This window comes from Corythoichthys intestinalis, chromosome 17, assembly GCF_030265065.1.
Source record: "Corythoichthys intestinalis isolate RoL2023-P3 chromosome 17, ASM3026506v1, whole genome shotgun sequence".
NCBI lineage: Eukaryota > Metazoa > Chordata > Actinopteri > Syngnathiformes > Syngnathidae > Corythoichthys > Corythoichthys intestinalis.
In genome coordinates this window covers 13,119,786-13,142,247 of record NC_080411.1, presented here as the reverse complement: position 1 = coordinate 13,142,247, position 22,462 = coordinate 13,119,786, and the positions used below count along the sequence as shown (strand labels likewise).

Genomic DNA, 22,462 nt, shown 5'->3' with positions numbered 1-22,462 from the left:
TTGCAGCAACTTTTTTTTTTTTTTTTTGAAGCAACTTTTTTTTTTTTTTTTTTTTTGAAGCAACTTTTTTTTCAAATTTTTTTTTCGCATTCAAAAACGTTATCTACGATTGAAATTTTTCCTTTTTTGATTGAAGTTATTTTTCTTTTTGAAAATATATATTTTTTTGAAGCAACTTTTTGATTGAATAAGACAAAAACGTCCGAGCCAAAATGTGGCCCAAACACAAATCAACATTACTTCAAAAAAGTTGCTTCAATCCCCCCAAAAATGAAATTAAGGAAAAATAGCTTTCACGTGCATTCTTTTGAGTTTCAAATTTGTTTTTGCATTCAAACACTTTTTTTTTTTTTTTTTGGATTGAAGCGACTTTTTTTATTGAAAATATATATTTTGATTGAAGCATTTTTTTTAAAAAAAATTGGAGCAACTTATTTTGGTATTGAATAATAAAGACACAAATCTACCTCCATATGGCTCCGCCCAGGGGATACCATTTTTGACTGGGGTAACTACATTGGCACGACTCCGGCGGGTGTACCATATTCGATGGATGGCGTTCTTGGCTAAAAGTTTTGACTTAGCAGCCTCATTTCGAATTCCCCTCTAGAATGATGGGAAACAAAAAGCGCTGATTGTCAACTTATTATAGATATTCTTGTAAGTTAATTTTATTGCTGACACTGCGTTTTGGTGTCATCAACATGTTGTGCCCCCTCTGCCCCAAAACTCAAACTCTGCCTATGATTTTGCGTGTTAGAGTATGCTCGGACTCCGTCACCAAAGACAGTGCAGCGTGCCTTCCTCACAATTTTTGCAAAGAAGGCACCAACTACAAAACAAATTACGACTTGGCACCAAAAATTTCAAGAAATTTCAGCGAGTTTGACACAAGCTCGAATACTGACTCGACGTGTGCAGAGTCAAAGGCGGCGCTCATATTGAACATTTATGAAAATCTGTCATAGAACCAACAAATATTTGTACTTTTCTTTGTAAATTTAACCAATAAAACTTAGGACCTTCAACATAAAGTGTATTTAGTTTCATTAAGATCCATCAAGTAGTTTCCAAGATATGGGCATTCAGAATGGGGTCAACCATTTTGGAACATCCTGCATATTTGCTAATAGTACAAATTATGCCACAATTCGATTTCACTTAGATTCAAGGGTGTTATGAAAATCAATCAGGTGCTGAATGAGAAAAAAGGAACTGAGAATGCACACAACATGACAAAGGTTCTTTAAAATGATTTTTTTTTACAATTGTTGCAATTACAAATATTGCAAACATTATTTCTAAATTCATTGTCTACCGTTGACAACACTTGAAATCCAATTCATTTGAACTCCTCTGCTCATGTTTCAGTGCCATTGATGGCGCTAGAACGTACAATTCGTTATCCAAATAGATTGGATGCCTCGAGCCGTCAATGGATTCTAAAGAGTTAACGAAACAGCATCTAAGAGATGACTTTGTAGATTGATATTTTGTTTTTCGACCAGTTTCAATTCAATGGTGCCTAATTGAGATATCAGTCCAGATCAACATATCAATACGCTCTTAACTATTATATTGTTTGTCTACATTTGTTGCTGCAGCGTTCCCCCCCCCCCCCCCCCCCCCAGATCCCTTGTTTAAGGGGTTAAAGCACCGCAACATCGATACAGTTTATTTGAGCTATGTGGCAATTTAAAAGTCCTCATGATAATGATATTGTCGGAAATTGGCTTAGCTTTGCTCTCTATGAATTAGCATATTTGTCTTATTTTTATGGGGCTGTAGTGGTGTCTGAGTAGAGCATCTGTTTTGTCTGCACGACATCATGTTTATTCATATCCAAAGAGCAAAAAGAACACAAGGTCCAATAAGCACTTCAAAATTCAACAACAGATCAAAAATAGAAACTGGTTTTGCAGGATTTAAAATGCCGAAGTGCACAGTGTTTACAAAATGGTTTGGCATTTTTTTTCCTTTTAGAATTTAAAACTAATATGCAAATAAAGGACGCTGAATTAATGTTGAATTCATAAGACTGACCCTTTTTTTCCCAACTTGTTGGTCTTAACCCATTGACGGTGATAGATGTCCAATCTATGATCTTGGATAGTTGCTGTATTGAGGTCTATGTGTAGTACTGTTGTCTCGATATAAAAGTTTGAGCTCAATATCGATACTTAAATAAATACGCAATACCATTTTCGATACTGTATAATAGAGTTGTCTGATATTATCGGGTAGCCTATAATATCAGCCAGTAAAAGCATTTTAAAATGATTTTGGATAATTAGGGCTGTCAAAATTATCGCGTTAACGGGCAGTAATTAATTTTTAAAAATTAATCACGTTAAAATATTTGACGCAATTAACGCACAAATGCCCCGCTCAAACAGATTAAAATGACAGCACAGTGAAATGTGTACTTGTTGTGTTTTTCGGAGTTTTGTCGCCCTCTGCTGGCACTTGGGTGCGACTGATTTTATAGGTTTCAGCACCCATGAGCATTGTGTAAGTAATTATTGACATCAACAATGGCGGGCTACTAGTTTATTTTTTGATTGAAAATTTTACAAATTTTATTAAAACGAAAACATTAACAGGGGTTTTAATATAAAATTTCTGTAACTTGTACTAACATTTATCTTTTAAGAATTACAAGTCTTTCTATCCATGGATCGCTTTAACAGAATGTTAATAATGGTAATGCCATCTTGTTGTGATATATTGTTATAATAAACAAATACAGTACTTGTGTACCGTATATTAAATGTATATATCCATCTTGTGTCTTATCTTTCCGTTCCAACAATAATTTACAGAAAAATAGGGCATATTTTATAGATGGTTTGAATTGCGATTAATTGCGATTAATTAATTTTTAAGCTGTAATTAACTCGATTAAAAATTTTAATCGTTTGACACCCCTCCGGATAATATCGACATTTTTTTATGTTTTCGCCCAATATGCATATGGCGGTGGTGTCATGTCATTTTATTGCCTGCTTGTGTTTCTGGTGTTTTGACGCCCACTGTTGGATAATTACTTAGTAATTACTAATTAGTAATTAGTTTAGAAATTCCAGCACTTTCTGATGACGTCATCATATGTCGACGCAAGCTCATTGCGAATAGAGAGAGCTAAATGGACGAGCTAACGTCTGCAGTCAGTGTACCATAGCAGTTCTTGCCCTCTCACCTTGTTGTTTGTGCCTTATACATGCAACGCTTGTAAGTTATATTCTTCCTTTGTTTCATAATAATGAGCATTGTGTAGTATATTAGAGATTTTTATATTATGTTTTGTTTGCATTTGTGGCAAAATGTGGTTACATTATTTCATTGCTTGCAAACTGTACCACCAGTTAGTATTGAAATTGACACTTAGTGTATTTTGTGACTATATTTCATAATATTCACCCAATATTTTGTTGTTTTCAGTTTTACAAAAAAAGTATCAGTGCCTTTGTCAAGCGAAAGATGACTGCAGTAAAGCCAATTTAACTTTACTCCAGCGTCTGACCGCTTTAGACGCTGATTTGTTCACTATTTGTCAAGTTGTGTGCCCACACACACATAGAGGACAGAATAAATGCCTTATTGGCACTTTGCACTTGATAAAAAAAAAAACAGATGTTTGCACTATTTTGATTTCAACAATAAATATAGTGGTGCAGTATAGGCCGTTTTCCCATAACTTCAGTTGAAGTTTTTTCACAGAATGGTTATTTGGAAAAGCTTGCATTATTAAAGCATCCAATGGGACATCACAATACAATTAGCCATAATATGTGAAGTCCATGATGCATATATCGTTGTCGGTTTGATATTGGTTTCGCATTTTGGGAGTTGGACAATATCGGGATATCTATTAAATGTTAAAAAAGTTATTATCGGACAACTTTACTGCCTAAATAAAAATAAATACATGAATAAATGAATAAATACCCCCCTAATTAAATGTTATTTTTATTAATTCTTTCAGTGTTTCTCTATTGGTAGTCATTATTTTTGACAAAACAAAAGAAAAAAGCATCTTGCTCAAAAGCTAAAAATAACTGACCCAAAATCAACAGAATGTGACCTGAAATCAACAGGAAGTGACGCAAAAATGCCCCAAAATAAACAGAAAGTGACTCATGAACAAGGAATGACCTGGAAATGCCCAAAAAATTACCAAGAAATCAAATGAAAATACAGGTAGTTCCCGTGTTACAATGTACCGACTTACGTGATGTCGACTTCACGACGCGGGAGTCTCATCTGCCATTTTGTCTCCTGTCCTTTTTTCTTTTTTTTTTTTTTTTGTCACGTAAACAGTACCTTATTGTACCTCACAGTATCCTATTTTTTACTTAATTTTATTACTATGGCTGTTTTGACCTTTGGTGAAATGTGTATTTGATTATAATGTTGACTTTTGTTTTGAGATGCATGCTTTTATTTTGGCGCAGGAAGTGTAAAGCAGGCGGAGTAAGAGCGCATGTACACACGAAGTTTAACGTATTTGTGCACTCGAAGAAGAGCACACGTGCACACACAAGGAAGAGTGCATTTGCTACCACGAAGAAGTCGCGCAGCTAAGTCAGAGAGAGAGGGGAAAGATGAAAGTTTAGCTCGCTGTCTAACTAAGACTTGGCTCCAAGAGCTTTGCCACGACAGTACAGTGACATATAATACATGTTTTTTGGTAGATATTTTTAAATTTAAGGGGTATTTAGGCAGGGCTACTTAAAGGGTTAATTCCGACTTGCGTGGAAATTCAGGCTATGTTGCCAGCGTAGGAACGGAACTTGTTTGTAACCCGGGGATTCCCTGGATACAGGAAGTGAAGCTGGAATGCCCTCAAACATACCAAAAGTCACCCAAAATCAACAGGACGTACCTCAAAATTAACTCATTGCCTATCATTGACACTGATCATAGACATCTAACTCGTATGAACTGGGGAAAATTGGCTGTGAATGCTCATCTTTCTCTGCCATTGGTGGTGCTAAATGTCCAGTTACTTTTGACTGGTCCCAGTCAAAATGAATTGGGTGTCAAATAGGGCTGCAGCTATCGAATATTTTAGTAATCGAGTAATCGACTAAAAATTCTGTCGATTAATCGAGGAATTGGATTAAAAAAAAAAAAAAAATTATGGTAAAGAGCAATTATAAATATACTGAGAAAAAAAGACATTTAATCCAATATTGAACCATTTTCAGTCAATCAGTGTCTTTATTTTCGATGTACATTGTTGGAAACAGCCAACAATTGCATCTCAGATGTGACTAGATAAAAAAAAAAATTCACTGCTTTCACTCAAACATTTAGATCTTATAAAAAACAAACAAACAAAAAAAAACATATTTCATACCTAAAAATGTAATTACGCTTGATAACACACATCACTTGAAAGCTACGTGTTTTTCCCACGTGTTTCAATTGAATTTCCATTTGTGTCAAGCTATTTTTAAGTTCCAGTTGTTTTAAGTTAGTCTAAACTGTAAGTACTGATAGGATTTTGAGTTTTTGCAGTGTTCAAAATAAATGTATGATACCTGCTGTATTGGAGCACATTACTCAGCAATGACTACTGAGCTAAAACTGACAGTTAGCTTTAATATGTTTTAATTTAATTTAATCTTTAAATGTTTTACGCCCTCATCACTCTACAGCGCTGTGTTTTTACAGATTAAATAAAGCCTGTATGTAAGACACGTTAGCCACGCATCGACAGTGGTCATAATCAATAGAAACCTAGCCCTCCGAAGGGCTAACGTTACGTGAGCGAGTGACAGTAACGTTATATTTATTAGCGCTGAGAAGTCTACTGCTTAAAGATGGCGGCTGTTTATTAACGCTGCCTAGACGCGGCCGAGTCTGTCATTTCACATCTATTCCGAAATGCATGTGATATCTATGAGACGCAGAGGTTGCGCTAGACTTTTTTGTTGTCTGTCATTTTGACTGACAGGGTCATAAAAATCCGGTCATAATCTATTTTTACCCGTCACTTAAATTTTTAAAATGATAATAATGACATATTCAATAGTATTTAGCTTTCATTCATTTTTAAATTATATTCTGTCCGAACAAGCTTAACAGAGAATCCACACTGTGCCATCACACATCAAGCAGATGAATATGGAACTTTTTCTCCGCAGTGACAAAAACAGCTGACTGTGGCCCCATTAGGTAGGCTACATATGGAACAATGAAATTAACAGTTCACCTGCTGTGGCCTGAACACAGTCTCACACCTTCCTCCTTGCTGCCGCTTGCTCGCTCAGTAGTTGCCGAGGGCTGATTGCTTGTTTGTCCTTCATCCTCCACTGCATCAGTCCCTCTTTTTTCACCTTTTTTATCAACACCATCGCCGTTTTGGGGCTTTTTGAAGAAACTTCGGACACTCAGTTGCCTTGACATTTTTCCGAGTAAGGCCAACGACGTCATGCATCAAGAGAGACAATAGCTAATTAATATGCTCACTCGCCACCCTATGGTGTGGGATGTGAATTGCAACCTGTCAAAATGACAGATGGACTTCAGTTTTTTCCGTCACCGTTTTAAAAAACCGGTCAACGAAGGAAAATATTCGGTTAACGTGACCCCTAATGAGACGCATCGGACACTACCTTCTACCACACTAGCATCATGCAGGCGTAGTTTTTAGCAACGTCGGCGTAGTTTGTAGCGGCTGTCGGCTGCAGTAAGTTTTAAAAAATTGTTTTTATTGCTTCTTCCTCTACGCACGTGACGTCAGCACGTTGTCCCGCATTAAAAGTAGTCCGGGCAAAACGTGATGCTTAGAGCTGGCAAAATTAAACGATTCCTCGAGGTGAATAAAATTACTTGGATCAGTTTTTAAACTCGAGTTGCTCGAGTATTCGTTTCAGCTCTAGTGTCAAGCGTCGTCAATAGCAGCCAATAATTAAAGGAAAATGCAAAAAGAGTAGTGCAAAAACAAATAACTGAATATCGATACTTTTGCAATCAAATATCGTATTCGGATACAACATTACAGTATCCATACTTTTGTACTTTTTGATAGTTTTGACAATCCTAAAGGGTATAAACGGTAAAGACAATTGATGGATAGACGAAATTAAAACCAGCTTATATTGTCAGCTTTGTCTATAACTTGACATCCTGCATCTGCCCCTTATCAGATATCCATATGATTGTGTAACTCTTTCCCTCTTTAATCCTCACTTTCCAAATGGGGGTGGGTGGGGATTTACCCAAACTAGAGAGAAGCGAGAGTGAGCGCCGTTTTTAGAGCTCAGCTTGAGCTTTCCACTTCCTCTTGGTAGCTTTGCACTGATCAAAGGCGGGGAACAGTCAGGATGCTCTGACGGGAGCACTTCTGATCAAGAGAACTCCCCGGTGTTAGGTTGAGGGGGTTGAAAAAAGAAAAACAACAACCTGAAAGTAACTTCCGGCCCATTTGTAGCTTGTGTGGCGTACATTCAGCGTACAGTGGAAGTGAAAGCAAGAAACAATGCGTCTGTGTTGTCACAAAAGGTTGAAAGCGCAATGTCAAGTAGGTGTGGGATGAATAAATGTCTTTAAGTTGATATTTGTCATGAAGCTGAAAGGATGTGACTCATGCTAAACTTCCTGCAGGACTTATGACCGATGCGACATGAGCAGCATCAGGGCAGTGAGTCACTTAAGATGAGGAATACCCGTTTTTTTTTTTGTTTTTTTTTAAATACATATTTTTATTTATTATATATTTATTATTTATGAAAGTAGAACACATTGTAACCCAGGATGATAGGAACGTAGTAATTGTTGCCATGGTCCTAATGTTGTAGTCCTACATTATATGACTTTATACTTTCACACCTGTCAAGTTGTACGGTTTCGGCGTAATTTGTACAAGTGAGCACTGATTTTTAAATGTGTACACTGTACGTTCAAAATCTGTACGTTTTTCGTGCATTAAAGTTTTTTTTTTCTCCTTTCGGATTTTGTCACCGTTACGGCAAGACAATGTGCGTTACTATGCGTTACCACATTGGTTGAATGACGCGAGAAAAGTCAGAGACGGAGAGAGAAGAGCGGGAGTGGGAAAGCGGGAGTTGTGACGCCATTGCAAATGCGATGCTAGGCTAGGTGGCTCCAATAATACCAGACTGTAGCCGAGAGCCTACAAACTACGCCCACTTGATGCTCTGCTAGATATTATATGTATATGAACTAGATGCGAAATGATACACTTGCCGGCGTTGGTAAACAGCTGCCATCTTAAAGCAGTAGACTTCTCAGAAAGGCTCTGTTGTAGTGAACCTTCCTAGCGAACCCAAGTAACTTTTGATCTAAAATACTCCTAAATCGGCAAAATCTTGACTTGAATCTATCTATAAATGCTGAAACAGTTTTAAAACTTTCAGGTGTCGAAAGTTGACAGAAGGGAACCAATGCAAAAATGGGAGCAATTTTAACAACTTTAACGGTTGATTCACAACATTAAATGACTTCAGAACATGGCAAAGGTTACTATGTTTAAAAAAAAAAAAAAAATTTAAATGAAAAAAAAAACATGAAAGGTAACACAAGTTACTTTGCCAAGTAATTAATTACTCTTACATTCAGGTAACTGGGTCGCTAACTCAATTAGTTTTTGGGAGAAGTAATTTGTAGGGTTGCTCCGATCATGTTTTTTTGCTCCCGATCCGATCGTTTTAGTTTGAGTATCTACCGATCCCGATATTTCCCGATCCGATTGCTTTTTTTTTGCTCCCGATTAAATTCCAATCATTCCCGATAATTTTTCCCGATCATATACATTTTGGCAATCCATTAAGAAAAAAATGAATAAAACTCGGACGAATATATACATTCAACATACAGTACATAAGTACTGTATTTGTTTATTATGACAATAAATCCTCAAGATGGCATTTACATTATTAACATTCTTTCTGTGAGAGGGATCCTCGGATAGAAAGACTTGTAATTCTTAAAGGATAAATGTGACTTTGTATATTGTGACTAAATATTGCCATCTAGTGTATTTGTTGAGCTTTCAGTAAATGATACTGAAGCCATTTAACTTCTGCCCAAATGCATGATGGAAAGTGCAACCATGACTGTGCTTAGTGGTACCAATTGATATATCTTCTCTGCGTTGGGAAATAACATAAGGTGTTAAGGAAAAGATCAACTACTACCGTTCTTCCCCACATTGCTTCCCACGATATTTCTAATTGTTGAGAGAGGGATTGTAAGGCTTTAGCCAATTTAGCCTTTAGGCTTCAAAGGCTGCCGAAATTCTCTCTACTCATGTTACGTTGCCTTTTAACTCTATGAATACGTAAAATGGTGCCATTATAGTTGAAACGCGACAATGCGTGAGTGGGTAGTGCAGCGCATGCGTTAATTGCGTTAAATATTTAAATATTCTTACCGCCGTTAACTCGATAAATTTGATAGCCCTTCTTTAAGCCAAAACTAAAGACTCTGGATGAGTGTAAGACATTTTGTCTGTAACGTTACATACAATTAGAAAACGATTTAATTAAAAAATATATATTTAAAAAAAAAAAAAAAATTTTTTTTGCCGATTCCGATACTTTGAAAATGACATGATCCGACCCGATGCCGATCGATCGGGACATCTCTAGTAATTTGTAACTGTAATTAATTACTTTCTTTTAAAAGTAAGATTAACAACACGAAAGGGCAGATTTTATTCTGCCAATTTGTTGCCGAACACAATTTGCCTGCAACTATTGCTGATCACTTCTCAGAATTAGCAAAAGAAATGTTCCTTGACTCAAAAATTGCATCAGCAAGTAAATTTTATCAGTTCACCTTTTTAATTTATAATTGGACACAGTCACAAAATACCTTCAAGTCAAACTGAATTGCGAGCTGAAGTGCAGCCATCAAAAGACATGACAGAAATTGCCAAAAGTGCCACATACAATTATAACAAAAGTCACTGTTAAATTTTAGTAATCATGACATAGCTAAAGATATTGATTGTTCTTTGATTGCACCAGGTTATATATGACAATATTACCAATAAATTCATATTATTTGAAAAATTGAGTTTTATTTTTGTTTCATATTGCATGCTAAAAAAACGTAAGATTAGCAGTGTTGGGCACGTTACTTTAAAAAAGTAATTAGTTATAATTACTCACTACTTCTTCCAAAAAGTAACAGAGTTAGTAACTGAATTACCTTAATGTAAGAGTAATTAGTTACTTGGCAAAGTAACTTGTGTTACCTTACAGATTTGAATTGCTTACCACAGATGTTGACAAAAGCTTTGCCCCGGGACATAAATTACACTTTACATGCACGTTCTTTTCTTTAATTTTGACGAACTTGAAATAGTGTTTATATCTCCACCTCGTAAAGGAAAAATTTTCCTCTCAATGCTCTGCCATCATATCCCTCTGCATCTGTTTTGCGTCTGTGTGTTTGCCGCACGCGCTGTTCCGGTTTGTGTGTGAAGACACCGGCTCTGAAGTACGTGCGCTATTATGCTCAAGCGTTTACGTCACAAAATGGAGGATCACGTGAGATTTGACAACAATGCAGCCATACTGGAAGCAGGTCTGGCTCACGGGACATTACACTTTAACTTGCCATTTCGATAAAGAGACAAACTCGTTACTAAGGCGAAGAAAAGGTATGTGATCAAACTTAAGGATGTGAACAATGTTGACCCTTACGAGCAAGCCGAAGACAAATGGAGTAAAGATGTCCACGGGCTTCCACAATTGCGCGAAATGGACATTCTGCTGTATTTATTGTTTGGTGTATGTTCATAAACTCATCAGCGATTCCGAAATTACAAATCGCTACAAAGCTACGACCAGTTTTGCTGCGGATGGGTGCAGGACCTGCACATTATGACCGTATCAAACGGCAACTCCATCGTTCTTGCAAAGGTAGGCTATGTGTGTTTACTATTTCCATTGCCATGAACCTGAATGCACCCCAAGTCTTGGATGACAAATAAATAGAGCAGAGTAGACTCACTACGGCTGGTAGTTTCAATTCATCAAAATAAGTAACGCACCGCTTTTGACCGTCGGTAATGGTAACAGCCTTGTAAGGGCGGAAAAAAATAATTAGTTAGATTACCCCATTACTGAAAAAATAACGCCGTTATGTAACGCCGTTATTTATAACGGCGTTATTCCCAACACTGAAGATTGGTCACCAAATTGTAAGGGCATACGTCAGCATTTGTAAGATTGACAATGACCTCGGGTTGATAGGTATGTATCTAATACGAAAACTGGGTTCCTCTGTTTAAAAATAACGAAAACTGGGTTCCTCTGTTTAAAAAAAATCTTAACATGATAAAGAAAAACTGACATCAGTTCTGAAACCTACACCCAAAAATTAGTCGAAAACAGCTTCCAAACCTAACGCAACAAAAATTGCTTTCCCAAGTGTTGTCTTTAAATAAAGACATTTTCCTTTTACATTGGAAAACAATCCATTTCTGACATGTCACGGATCAAACGAGTAACCCGACACCACAGGAGAGAATGAAGTGTTCAAGAATACTTGATGAATTGAAAAAGAAATGAACTGCAAAGGTCTAGTGTTTTCGTGCAGCGGTGACACTGCTTTTTTTACTCTCGAGAAGCCGAAGGAGTGGCAGATAATCACCTCGAGATGATGGAACATGTCTCTTTCACATGGTGGAAATCATTACAGAGAAGAACCAATAACATCTCGATTGCAGCGTGTACCCAGAGGGTGATCAACATAATTAGTTTTGGGTTTTTGAGATATTCATTAGTGAAGTGAAGAAGGTGTCAATATCAGGAGGAAGGTATTCTTTTTTGCATATGAGGAGTCTCTTCCTGTAACACAGTTTATTACCACTATACTACAGTTTATCGATTGCGCTGCAGATTCAGCCATGAATGAGTAATAGGGATACAAACGGAGTTAAAAGGGTGTTGAATTACACACAACAGAACCTAAGCAATTTATTTCACTGAAGACTTGACCCGTCAATATTAGGGCATTTATGAACAAATTAAATGCGCAATCACAATTATGCATCAATTACGGTCATTAATTAATTAATGAATGAATACAAGAGGAGATAAACTTAAAGCTTCAACTTTTAAAGCACTGAATACTGGGGTTAAATGATAAATTTCACGGTGATATGATGTGCTCAAAATCTGACACTTTTGAATCTGATAACTGATATACAGATATTGCCAAACTCCAAAAATTCCAATATAAGTATCAAACCAATACCTACATTAATCCTTTCCTTTACACAAATCAGTCGTCCTGGTCCCTTTGCAGAAAAACAGCCCCGAAGCATGATGTTTCCACCCCCATGCTTCACAGTGGGTGTGATGTTCTTCAGACGCAATTGAGTATTCTTTCTCCTCCAAACACGAGAACCTGTGTTTCTACCAAAAAGTTCTATTTTGGTTTCATCTGACCATAACACATTCTCCCAGTCCTCTTCTGGATCATCCAAATGCTCTCTAGCGAACCGCAGACGGGCCTGGACGTGTACTAGCTTCAGTAGGGGGACACGTCTGGCAGTGCGGTATTTGAGTCTCTGGCGGCACATTGTGCTACTGATAGTAGCCTTTGTTACTATGGTCCCAGCTCTCTGTAGGTCATTCACTTGGTCCCCCCGTGTGCTTCTGGGATTTTTGCTCACCGTTCTTGTTATTATTTTGACGCCACGGGGTGAGATCTTGCATGGAGCCCCAGATCGAGGGAGATTATCAGTGGTCTTGTATGTCTTCCATTTTCTAATAATTGCTCCCATAGTTGATTTCTTTACACCAAGCGAAGAGTGAAGGGTTACAGAAAACGTTTGGCCTCCGTTATTGCCAACAAAGGGTACATAACAAAGTATTTAGATGAACTTTTGGTATTGACCAAATACTTATTTTCCAACATGATTTGCAAATCAATTCTTTAAAAATCAAATAATGTGATTTTCTGTTTTTTTTTTTTCTTCACATTCTGTCTCTCATGGTTGAGGTTTACCCATGTTGACAATTACAGGCCTCTCTAATCTTTTCATTTAGGAGAACTTGCACAATTGGTGGTTGACTAAATACTTATTTGTCCCACTGTATTTATACATTTTTGGGAGCAAATGAGTTAATTAACTCGACGACATTTTCTGCTAGAAGCGCGCACTAAATTTGACTAAATTCATTGAAGTAGAGATGTCCCGATCGATCGGGTCCGATCACGTCATTTTCAAAGTATTGGAATCGGCAAAAAAATATAGGTCATGCCTTTTTTTAATATACAGTATATATATTTTTAAATTAAATCATTTTCTAATTATATTCAGCGTTACAGACATAACATGTTACACTCATCCAGAGTCTTTAGTTTAGGCTTAAGGTAGGGTTATCAAATTTATCCCAGTAACGGCGATAATGAATATTTTAAAAAATGTATCATGTTAGAATATTTAACGCAATTAATGCATGCGCTGCACGATCCACTCACGCATTGTCATGCTCAATTTGTAATGGCGCCGTTTTACCTATATAGAGAGATAAAAGGCAGCGTAAAATGAGTACAGTGAATTTTGGTAGCCTTTGGAGCCTTTTTTTTTTTTTTTATTGGCTAAAGCCTTACAGTCCCTCTCCCTACAATTAGTAATATCATGGGAAGCAATGTGGGGAAGCAAGGTCGCAATTGAGCTTTTGCTTAACACCTTATGTAATTTCCCAACGCAGAGAAGATATATCAATTGGTAGCACGACGCACAGTCATGGTTCCACTTCCCATCATGCATTTGGGCATGGCTACAGTATCACTTACTGAAAGCTCAACAAATACACTAGATGGCAATATTTAGTCACAATATACAAAGTCACAAGTCTCTATCCGTGGATCCCTCTCACAGAAAATTTTTTTTAATAATGTAAATGCCATCTTGAGGATTTATTGTAATAATAAACAAATACAGTACTTATGTACTGTATGTTGAATGTATATATTCGTCCGAGTTTTATTCATTTTTTTCTTAATGCATTGCCAAAATGTATATGATCGGGAAAAATTATCAGGATTGATTGGAATTGAATCGGGAGCAAAAAAAAAAAAAGCAATCGGATCGGGAAATATCGGGATCGGCAGATACTCAAACTAAAACGATCGGGATCGGATCGGGAGCAAAAAAACATGATCGGAACAACCCTACTTTGAAGGTTCCTTATTATTACATTGATTACATTAAGACGTGAAAATTCTGTACAGTACAAAAAGTGAAATAACTAAATACGCTTGTTTTTTCTGCATGGGTCACACTTGGCGATGGATCAAATTGGTTTCTAATGAAGCGTACGTGCAGGAAGATAGCAATCAAAGAAACATATCCAGATCAAATATGACTCCATAATCAAAACAGTGATGCAGACAATGGAAAATATTTGATGCTCCAATTGGGAATGGGCCAAATTATTCTTTGGAATTAGCTTGCGTCATAGCCGAATCATAATGCAATAGACTTACAGTCGGCACTAAACAGTGCATATTAGAGGGCGTGCTGGCCTGGAGGATAGCCCAGCATCAGGGACTCCCAACGAGGTCCAGAGTAATAAATCAAATCAGAAGCTGGAGGAGGAGAAAATGCTGATGGGAGTTTTCCTCCTCTACGTGCCCCTCAAAGGCTGTCAGAGCACATGGAGCGTTACATAACCTCGACCCCCGGGTTTGTATTACAGTGTGCATTTTTACACCATTTTGTATATCATTCATTTCGTACTTCGCTGCCATTGACGGCACAATCCAGTTTAACTAGGAGGGGCTAGCAATAAATGATCACTAAAAGATGATTATTCATCGCTAGTCCTACCAGTTCACCTGTCATCAGTATCAGACAGATACTGTATAATACACCCAAGTTGTTCAAAATATGAGTTTATATTCAGAGTTTTTGCGTGCCTTTCAAGTTTGAACTTGAGATACAAGCAGTGAACTACAATAAGAAGCACTTAACAAATAGTGACTAAAGAGGCCCCAAGTTGTTTATGGATACAGAGTTGAAAGTTCATTGTTAAACTGCAAAATGGAGTTTCAGTAGAAATTGCATGGGAATGCTTTCATGCTCATCACCGGTAAACTCCTATGGAGTTTCGGACATTTTTTGGAGCATTTTCTGTTAATTTACAATCACTTCTACATTTCTTCCTGTTGCTGATAGGTTGAAGGTGCATTGGAAATATGTCTTTATTCTGATTGTTGCTAATTCTAACTAGGGATGGGAATAGAAATCCGATTCCAATTCCGAACCGGTTCCTAGTGTATCGAGGCCTCGACATCATAATGAAAAAGCCTTAACGATCCCTTTAACGATTTCTAATGAAGCGTGTTGCGTCATCACGTGACATGACGTGTCTTGTCCAGACGCATCAAACTAGCATGGCGCCAAGAACCACTCGCTCCAAAGTTTGGCTACACTTCCCAAGGAAAGAGGGTGGAAATGAAAGGTTACGATGGTTTAGCACGACCATTGCAGCCGTAAACATAACAATGACAGCACGTAGGTTCAAACGCTCAAAAGTGTGTCTTCACTTCACGAGGAAAAATTACAACAAAGAGACTTGCAGTCATTGCAAGGTGGAGATAACTGCATAGGGAGGGAATACGACTGTACTCTCCTCACCGAGACGCTAAGACTCAGTCCTGGCTTTACAGCTAGCTAAACTCCCAAATGACGATGCAGAAGACGTTGGTATAATTTGCTGACTTTATTCAACCATCACTTGAAGAGTGAAACTAAAAATAGAAATGAAACAAATCAATTTCGTCCCCAGTAACAAACAAGTTCGCATCAACATAAATCAGCGATAATTAGCTGCTAATACAGTAATAACACAAACGGTTAGCATGCGTTCGCTAGTATTAGCACATTGTTCAAACCACTACACAACTGGATTTAAGTGTCCGATCGCGAGTGGAAACAAACAACAACACAAAAGATGATATATACAGGCGTTGCCTCTGTAGATATTTTACAAACATTAACAAAGAAAGTAGGCTCGTAGCAGTATTTCCCTCTCTTACTAACTCGCTTACTCGCTTGGATGCTTTGTAGCTGCACTTCTTCTTCGCGCGTAAGCGAGCTCTTCTTCATGTGAGCGCGTTCTTCTTCGCGTGAGGAAGCGCAAGGGCGCCCCCACTTGAGTGTGAAAGCACACTAAAAACTAAAAGGCATGCATTTCAATATAATTGTAAATAATACACTTTTCCACATAATGCCAAAGGCAGAACAACTACCTATATGCCAATATATTCCTTTTTTTAATTTCTATTAGAAAAATGTTTCAGTAAAATGTTACACATCCTTGTGTATTTGCCACTTATTTCTACAGTTAACATTGAGATCATGGGCCTCTTTTGACCTCGTTGTGAGTTTGTAAGGTTGTGATTTCTGATTAAACAAACGATGCCAATCAAAACGTTTGTTCTTCTTTTACCCAAATTAGAATCGATAAGAGAATCGATAAAGAATCGAATCGTTAAGCAATATCGATAAGGGAATCAGAATCGTAAAAATCGTATCAATTCCCATCCCTAATGCTAACACATACTAGGGAACATACGGGGGATGGAAGGGAAGAGCAATTTCATGTTTTTTAGTTTCATTGAGGAAAATGTTTCAACTGACGAGTACAGTCTTAGAAAAGATTCAACTCGCATCCCAAGGCAACACTGTACGACTTCAACACGGTCTTAATATATCTGTTACCACTGGACATCATAATATTTATTATATACGTTCTTAAAATTAAGACTCTTGAAAATCTGAGTACATAATGAAAAACTAGTCAGTCGTTAACGACACAAACTAAGATCAACAATCCTTTTATCGCTCTCCTTTCAACACCTAGTCAGCTTTTAAAGCGGGTAAGATCTGGAAGATAACAGATCTCTATCGATTTGAGTCGGGGGATATTGAATAACTACTTTATCTGAGTTGTGCAAGATTATTAAACCTTTTCTAATGTCAAGATTAAGCTTTTGCCAAGTGTCAATTTTCACTGCTCGTCTCTTCCCAGGATCTGGGACTCCAGGGAACGTCTCTCAATGACATTTTGTACAAGAATGCAGCTTTTCTCAATCTGGTGGACCCTATCTCACACGAGCTGTTGCTGAGCTTGGCCCGAGATCTGCAGTGTCCTAAAAAGGTGAGAATTCATAACAATACTCGAATTGTGTAACGTTTATGCTAAAAGTATAAAATGTGTGTAGCTTTTGTGCAAACTCTTAAAGACTGGGTTGCATGCAAATTCCACTTTTTTGAGCTTTCAAACATGTTATTTGGTCATGCTAGTTAAAAACACAGCCAGAGTGGTTTTCTGCTGGTTTTTGGTGGTACCTAGCTCCGCCTCTTTCCCTTAGCTCCTCCTTTGCTCTGATGTGTGCCGCACTACACAACCCCACCTCCTCCTCCTCAAGACAATTTGCAGATAATGCTACAGCATAGCTAACACTTAGCAGCCTACAACTGAGAGGAAAAACGCACATGGCAGCAATATTTTCCAAAATGCTGAAGAGGAAATGTATTTTTTACACTTCGACTTCGAAGGACGTCACGCTTCGTTAGGAATGGCTGAACTATGAAAACGAAAGTAAACCTTGTGGAGAAGGGGTGGGGCGGTTCTTAAAGAGACAGTCCTGCTCCAGCTGTTTGAGACAGCCATGATGTTATACAGTGGTACCTTGACATATATAATCGCGGCGACACACGATCTTTTCGACATCCGACGTAAAATTTGACTCGCCATTTGTTTCTACATCCAACGACATCCTCGAAATACGACGATTTATGACAGCCCTGCAGTTTCTTTCTTTCACCGGAAGATGCACGGTTATTTTCGACGGTCCTCCTCCGACCTCAGTTCGCCAATCTTTATAAGTTACGGTGACAATTATTATTGTGGTAACATCACCGAAGAAATCGACAGCTTCGTCAGGTTTCTAATAAATTTATTCCTTCAACTTGTGCAACACAACACACCTACTGTCCACCGTAGTTGAAGCCAGCAACAAAACATTAAAAGAGAAAATAAAATCTCTTCCGCACTCTCTATGTCACCGTCACGTCAGCCACGCGATGCATTCAGGTACAGCACGCAAAAAACATCCGCCACATTAGAACCCGATTTGTTAAATTATTACAGGAATTATTATTATTACAATATTTTTCCGATTTTTATTTGAAATTTTTTTGTTTTGCTATATGTAATTGCCATTTGTAATCGTAGCAGCAGAATTTATTAAGGATTTAGAGTAGGTTTTCGGGCTGTGGAACGAACGAATGCAATTGTAATGTATTCTTATGAGAAAAACCTACTCAACGTACGACCATTTTGACTTACAAATAAGGTCCTGGAATTAATTCAAGACATTACAGAGGTACCACTGTACAAGTTTATTATAAGGCATGCATACCTGTCAAGTTGTACGGTTTCGGCGTAAATTGTACAAGTGAGCACTGATTTTTAAATGGATACGCCTTACGTTCAAAATCTGTACGTTTTTCGTGCATTACGTTTTTATCTCCGTTCGGATTTTGTCACCGTTTCGGCATTGAGACAATGTGCGTTACCACGCGTTAATATGTTGGTTGAATGACGCGAGAAAAGTTAGAGACACTGAGAGCGAATTGTTTGTTGTGACGCTGTTGGAAACGCGATGCAAGGCTAGGTGGCTCCAATATTTCCTGACTGTAGCCGACAGCCTACAACGGTGGACCCCAAACTACGGCCCGAGGGCCGGATACGGCCCGCCTTCACATTTGGTCCGGTCCCCTGAACACTTTTTTTTTTTTTTTTTTTTTTTTTTTTTTAGTGTTATTTTTTTCCTGGATTTTTTCTGTGAAGAACCCAGAGAGGGTTTATTTGGTTATTATCTATTTAATTAATAGTGTTATCATTAAATTATATTATATTATATTATGCTTTTATTCTTTTATTCTTAGTTTTTTAATTTTTTTACATGGTAATGTGCATATTGAGATTTGTTTTTCGAATGTAAGGTGCGGTATAAATAAATTTTATTTTATTTTATTTTATTTTATTTTATTTTATTTTATTCCGTGAAGAATCCAGAAAGGGTTATTTGATTGTGGCTTTCTGAAATAGATTTTTACATTTAGGCACTCCTGCAATCGTCACACTTTTTCTGTTACAAACTAACCCCGGCCCCTCATCAGAGAAGGGAAATGTTATGTGGCCCTCACAGGAAAAGGTTTGGGGACCCCTGGCCTAAAATCTACGCCTAGATATCTCATGCATATAGAACTAGATGCGAAATGACAAACTAGGTCGCGTTCGTAAACAGCTGCCATTTTAGAGCAGTACACTTCTCAGAAAGGCTCTTTTGTAGTGAACCTTCCTAGCGAACCTAAGTAACTTTTTAATCTAAAATACTCCTAAACGGCAAAATCTTGACTTGAATCTATCTTTAAATGATTAAATAGTTTTAAAACATTCATGTCGAAATGAAATAATAATTAAATGATTTCCAAACATAGCGAAGGTTGCTATGTTTTTTTTTTTTTTGTTTTTTTTTGGGGGAAAAAAAGGGGGCAAAAAAAGAAACACATGAAAGGTAATACCAGTTAGCCTACTACTCTAACTAATCACTTTTACATTCAGGTAACTGAGTTACTAACTCGATCACTTTTTGGGAGAAGTAATTTGTAACTAATTAATTACTTTTTAAAAGTAAGATTAACAACACTGGTCATAAAGATGAAGTCTGCAGAATGAAAAGTGACGAAAGCGGAGATTTCATTCTGCCAATTTGTTGCCGAACACAATTTGCCCGCAACTATTGCTTATCACTTCTCAGAATTAGCAAAAGAAATGTTCCCTGACTCAAAAATTGCATCGGTGACTTATTTTATCAATTGACCTTTTTAATTTATAATTGGACACACTAACGAACTACCTTCAAGTCAAACTGAATTGCGAGCTGAAGTGCCATGAAGTGCAGCCATCAAGACATGATCGAAATTGCCAAAAGTGCAACATACAATTATAACAAAAGTCACTTTTAATTTTAGTAATCATGATGTAGCTTAAGATATTGATTCTTTGATTTGCACCAGGTTATATGTGACAATATTACTAATACATTATTAGTATTATTAATACATTCATTTTATTCCATAGAAACTAAGTTTTTAAATTAATCACGTTAAAATATTTGACGCAATTAACGCACATGCCCCCATCAGATTAAAATGACAACACAGTGCAATGCCAACTTGTTACTTGTGTTTTTTGGAGTTTTTCTGCCCTCTGCTGGCGCTTGGGTGTGACTGATTTTATGGGCTTAGGCACCCATGAGCATTGTGTAATTATTGACATCAACAATGGCGGGCTACTAGTTTATTTTTTCATTGAAAATTTTACAAATTTTATCAAAACGAAAACAATAAGAGGGGTTTTAATATAAAATTTCTATACCTTGTACTAACATTTATCTTTTAAGAACTACAAGTCTTTCTATCCATGGATCGCTTTAACAGAATGTTAATAATGTTAATGCCATCTTGTTGATTTATTGTTATAATAAACAAATACAGTACTTTTGTACCGTATATTGAATGTATGTATCCATCTTTTGTCTTATCTTTCCATTCCAACAATAATTTACATAAAAATATGGCATATTTTATAGATGGTTTGAATTGCGATTAATTACGATTAATTAATTTTAAGCTGTAATTAACTCGATTAAAAATTTTAATCGTTTGACAGCCCTACTTTAAATGTATTTGTTAAAGGGAACTAAATATATTTTTTAGCAATGATGTCGTAAACCTGCCTCATTCAAAAGGGAATACAGTATTGCACAACATGGCATGATTAAAAACAGAGATATGTACAAAATAATACAGTATAAAGCCTTTCAGTGTGAATTTTTTTATGTGTTCTCAGTTGTCCACAAGCACATTTCTAAACATGAAATGTTTGAAAACAGAACATTTTCCTTTTGAATAAATTTTACTTGATTTTTTTTTTTTTGCAGTTTTTGCCCTTTTTTTCATCAACAACAATAACAACAAACAAATCTTGCTCTAAAAGACAAGCGTCGATCATTTTTACCTGCTGCTCATGTGCTCGCTCTGTTGAATGGTGAAAAAGGTCAATGGCAGAGGTTCGGGGACCCTCTGGAGCATGAGATTGTCTTCCATTTGACCGGCGTGGGTGGACTGATGGGATCAAACTGGAGAACCCGGTGGTACTATCTATCATCTCCAGGTCTCCTGCTCTTTGTGAGGAGACAATCTGGAAACTAAACAAACAAACAAAAAGATCAATACGCACCTTAACCTTGCTTGAGGCCGTGGAGAGGTACTTTTTAAGACTAAATTTCACTTTTCGTTAAAATACATATCAGTGTCATTCAGAAAAACAAACTTTTGAGAATTTTGTGCAAAAGTTCAATTGATTTAAAAAATATTGTAAATATAAAATCGCTGGCTGGCCGATGAAAGAAAAAGTGACACTTTGTAGGAACAACACAATTTTGCAAGACCAGTTTGTCCACATTAATTCAATGAAGGGTTCTGGGCGTGGCAAGGAACATGTAAAAAAAACAAACAAAAAAAAAAAACGGACCAATTGGGGAGTGGCCCAGTGTTCAACATGTTGGTTAAAGGTTTTCAGAAAATAACTAATGCTCAGATGTCATGTAAACCAGTGGCGATGGCTCTATGACTGCAAAAGAAGCTCAGCTTCCCCCAAAATGTCTAAAAAAAATAAGCAGTGTTGGGCACGTTACTTTAAAAAAGTAATTATAGTTACACACTACTTCTTCCAAAAAGTAACTGAGTTAGTAACTGAATTACTCTATAATAAAAGTAACTAGTTACCAGGGAAAGTAACTATTTGCGTTACTTTAAAAAGTTGTTGTATGTCAAAGAATTTGAAATTTTCTGAGCAGTATTCCAGTCAGTTGAATAGAGAAGAACAGACAGGTAGTTGTGTTATAGAGCCTTGTAATATTTATTGCACCTCACCAGCAACAGATTTATTCTACACTTGAAGTGTAACAAAAATAAACACATTTGAATTGCTTACCACAGATGTCGACAAAAGCTTTGCCCTGGGACATAAATGACACTTTACATGCACGTTCTTTCCTTTAATTTCGACCAACTTGAAAAAGTGTTTATATCTCCACCGCGTAAAGGACAAATTTTCCTCTGAATGCTCTGCCATCATATCCCTCTGCATCTGTTTTGCGTGTGTGTGTTTGCCGCACGCGCTGTTCCGGTTTGTGTGTGAAAACACTAGTGTTCGGCCATTCCTTACTACACGGCGAAACGTTCTACACACTGCTCAGTGCGCTTGCGCAAGCATCCACACATCGGTTAGAAGCAGCGATGTGAGTACTCACTATTTTTGTTTTTATTTTGTTATTTAGAACCTTTTCACTGCCTCAAAGATACTTTTTGCATGTATTACCC

General features: G+C 37.0%; 1 protein-coding gene across 3 annotated transcripts in view; it reads right to left on the bottom strand.

Moving 5' to 3' along the window:
• LOC130905310 (glutathione hydrolase 1 proenzyme-like) overlaps positions 1–21,504 on the bottom strand; it is a 59,347-nt gene extending 37,843 nt beyond the window's left edge. The window contains exons 1-2 of one of the 3 annotated variants that reach the window (XM_057818587.1): positions 21,318–21,504; positions 21,096–21,261 (exon numbers count right to left, since the gene is read on the bottom strand). In XM_057818587.1, the coding sequence (XP_057674570.1) occupies positions 21,096–21,184 (89 nt within the window). In that variant the 5' untranslated portion in view covers positions 21,185–21,261; positions 21,318–21,504. Of the gene's footprint in view, positions 1–21,095 lie in introns of all 3 variants that reach the window. The other 2 variants (XM_057818586.1, XM_057818588.1) reach the window with 2 other exon arrangements.
• Positions 21,505–22,462: the final 958 nt, after the last annotated feature.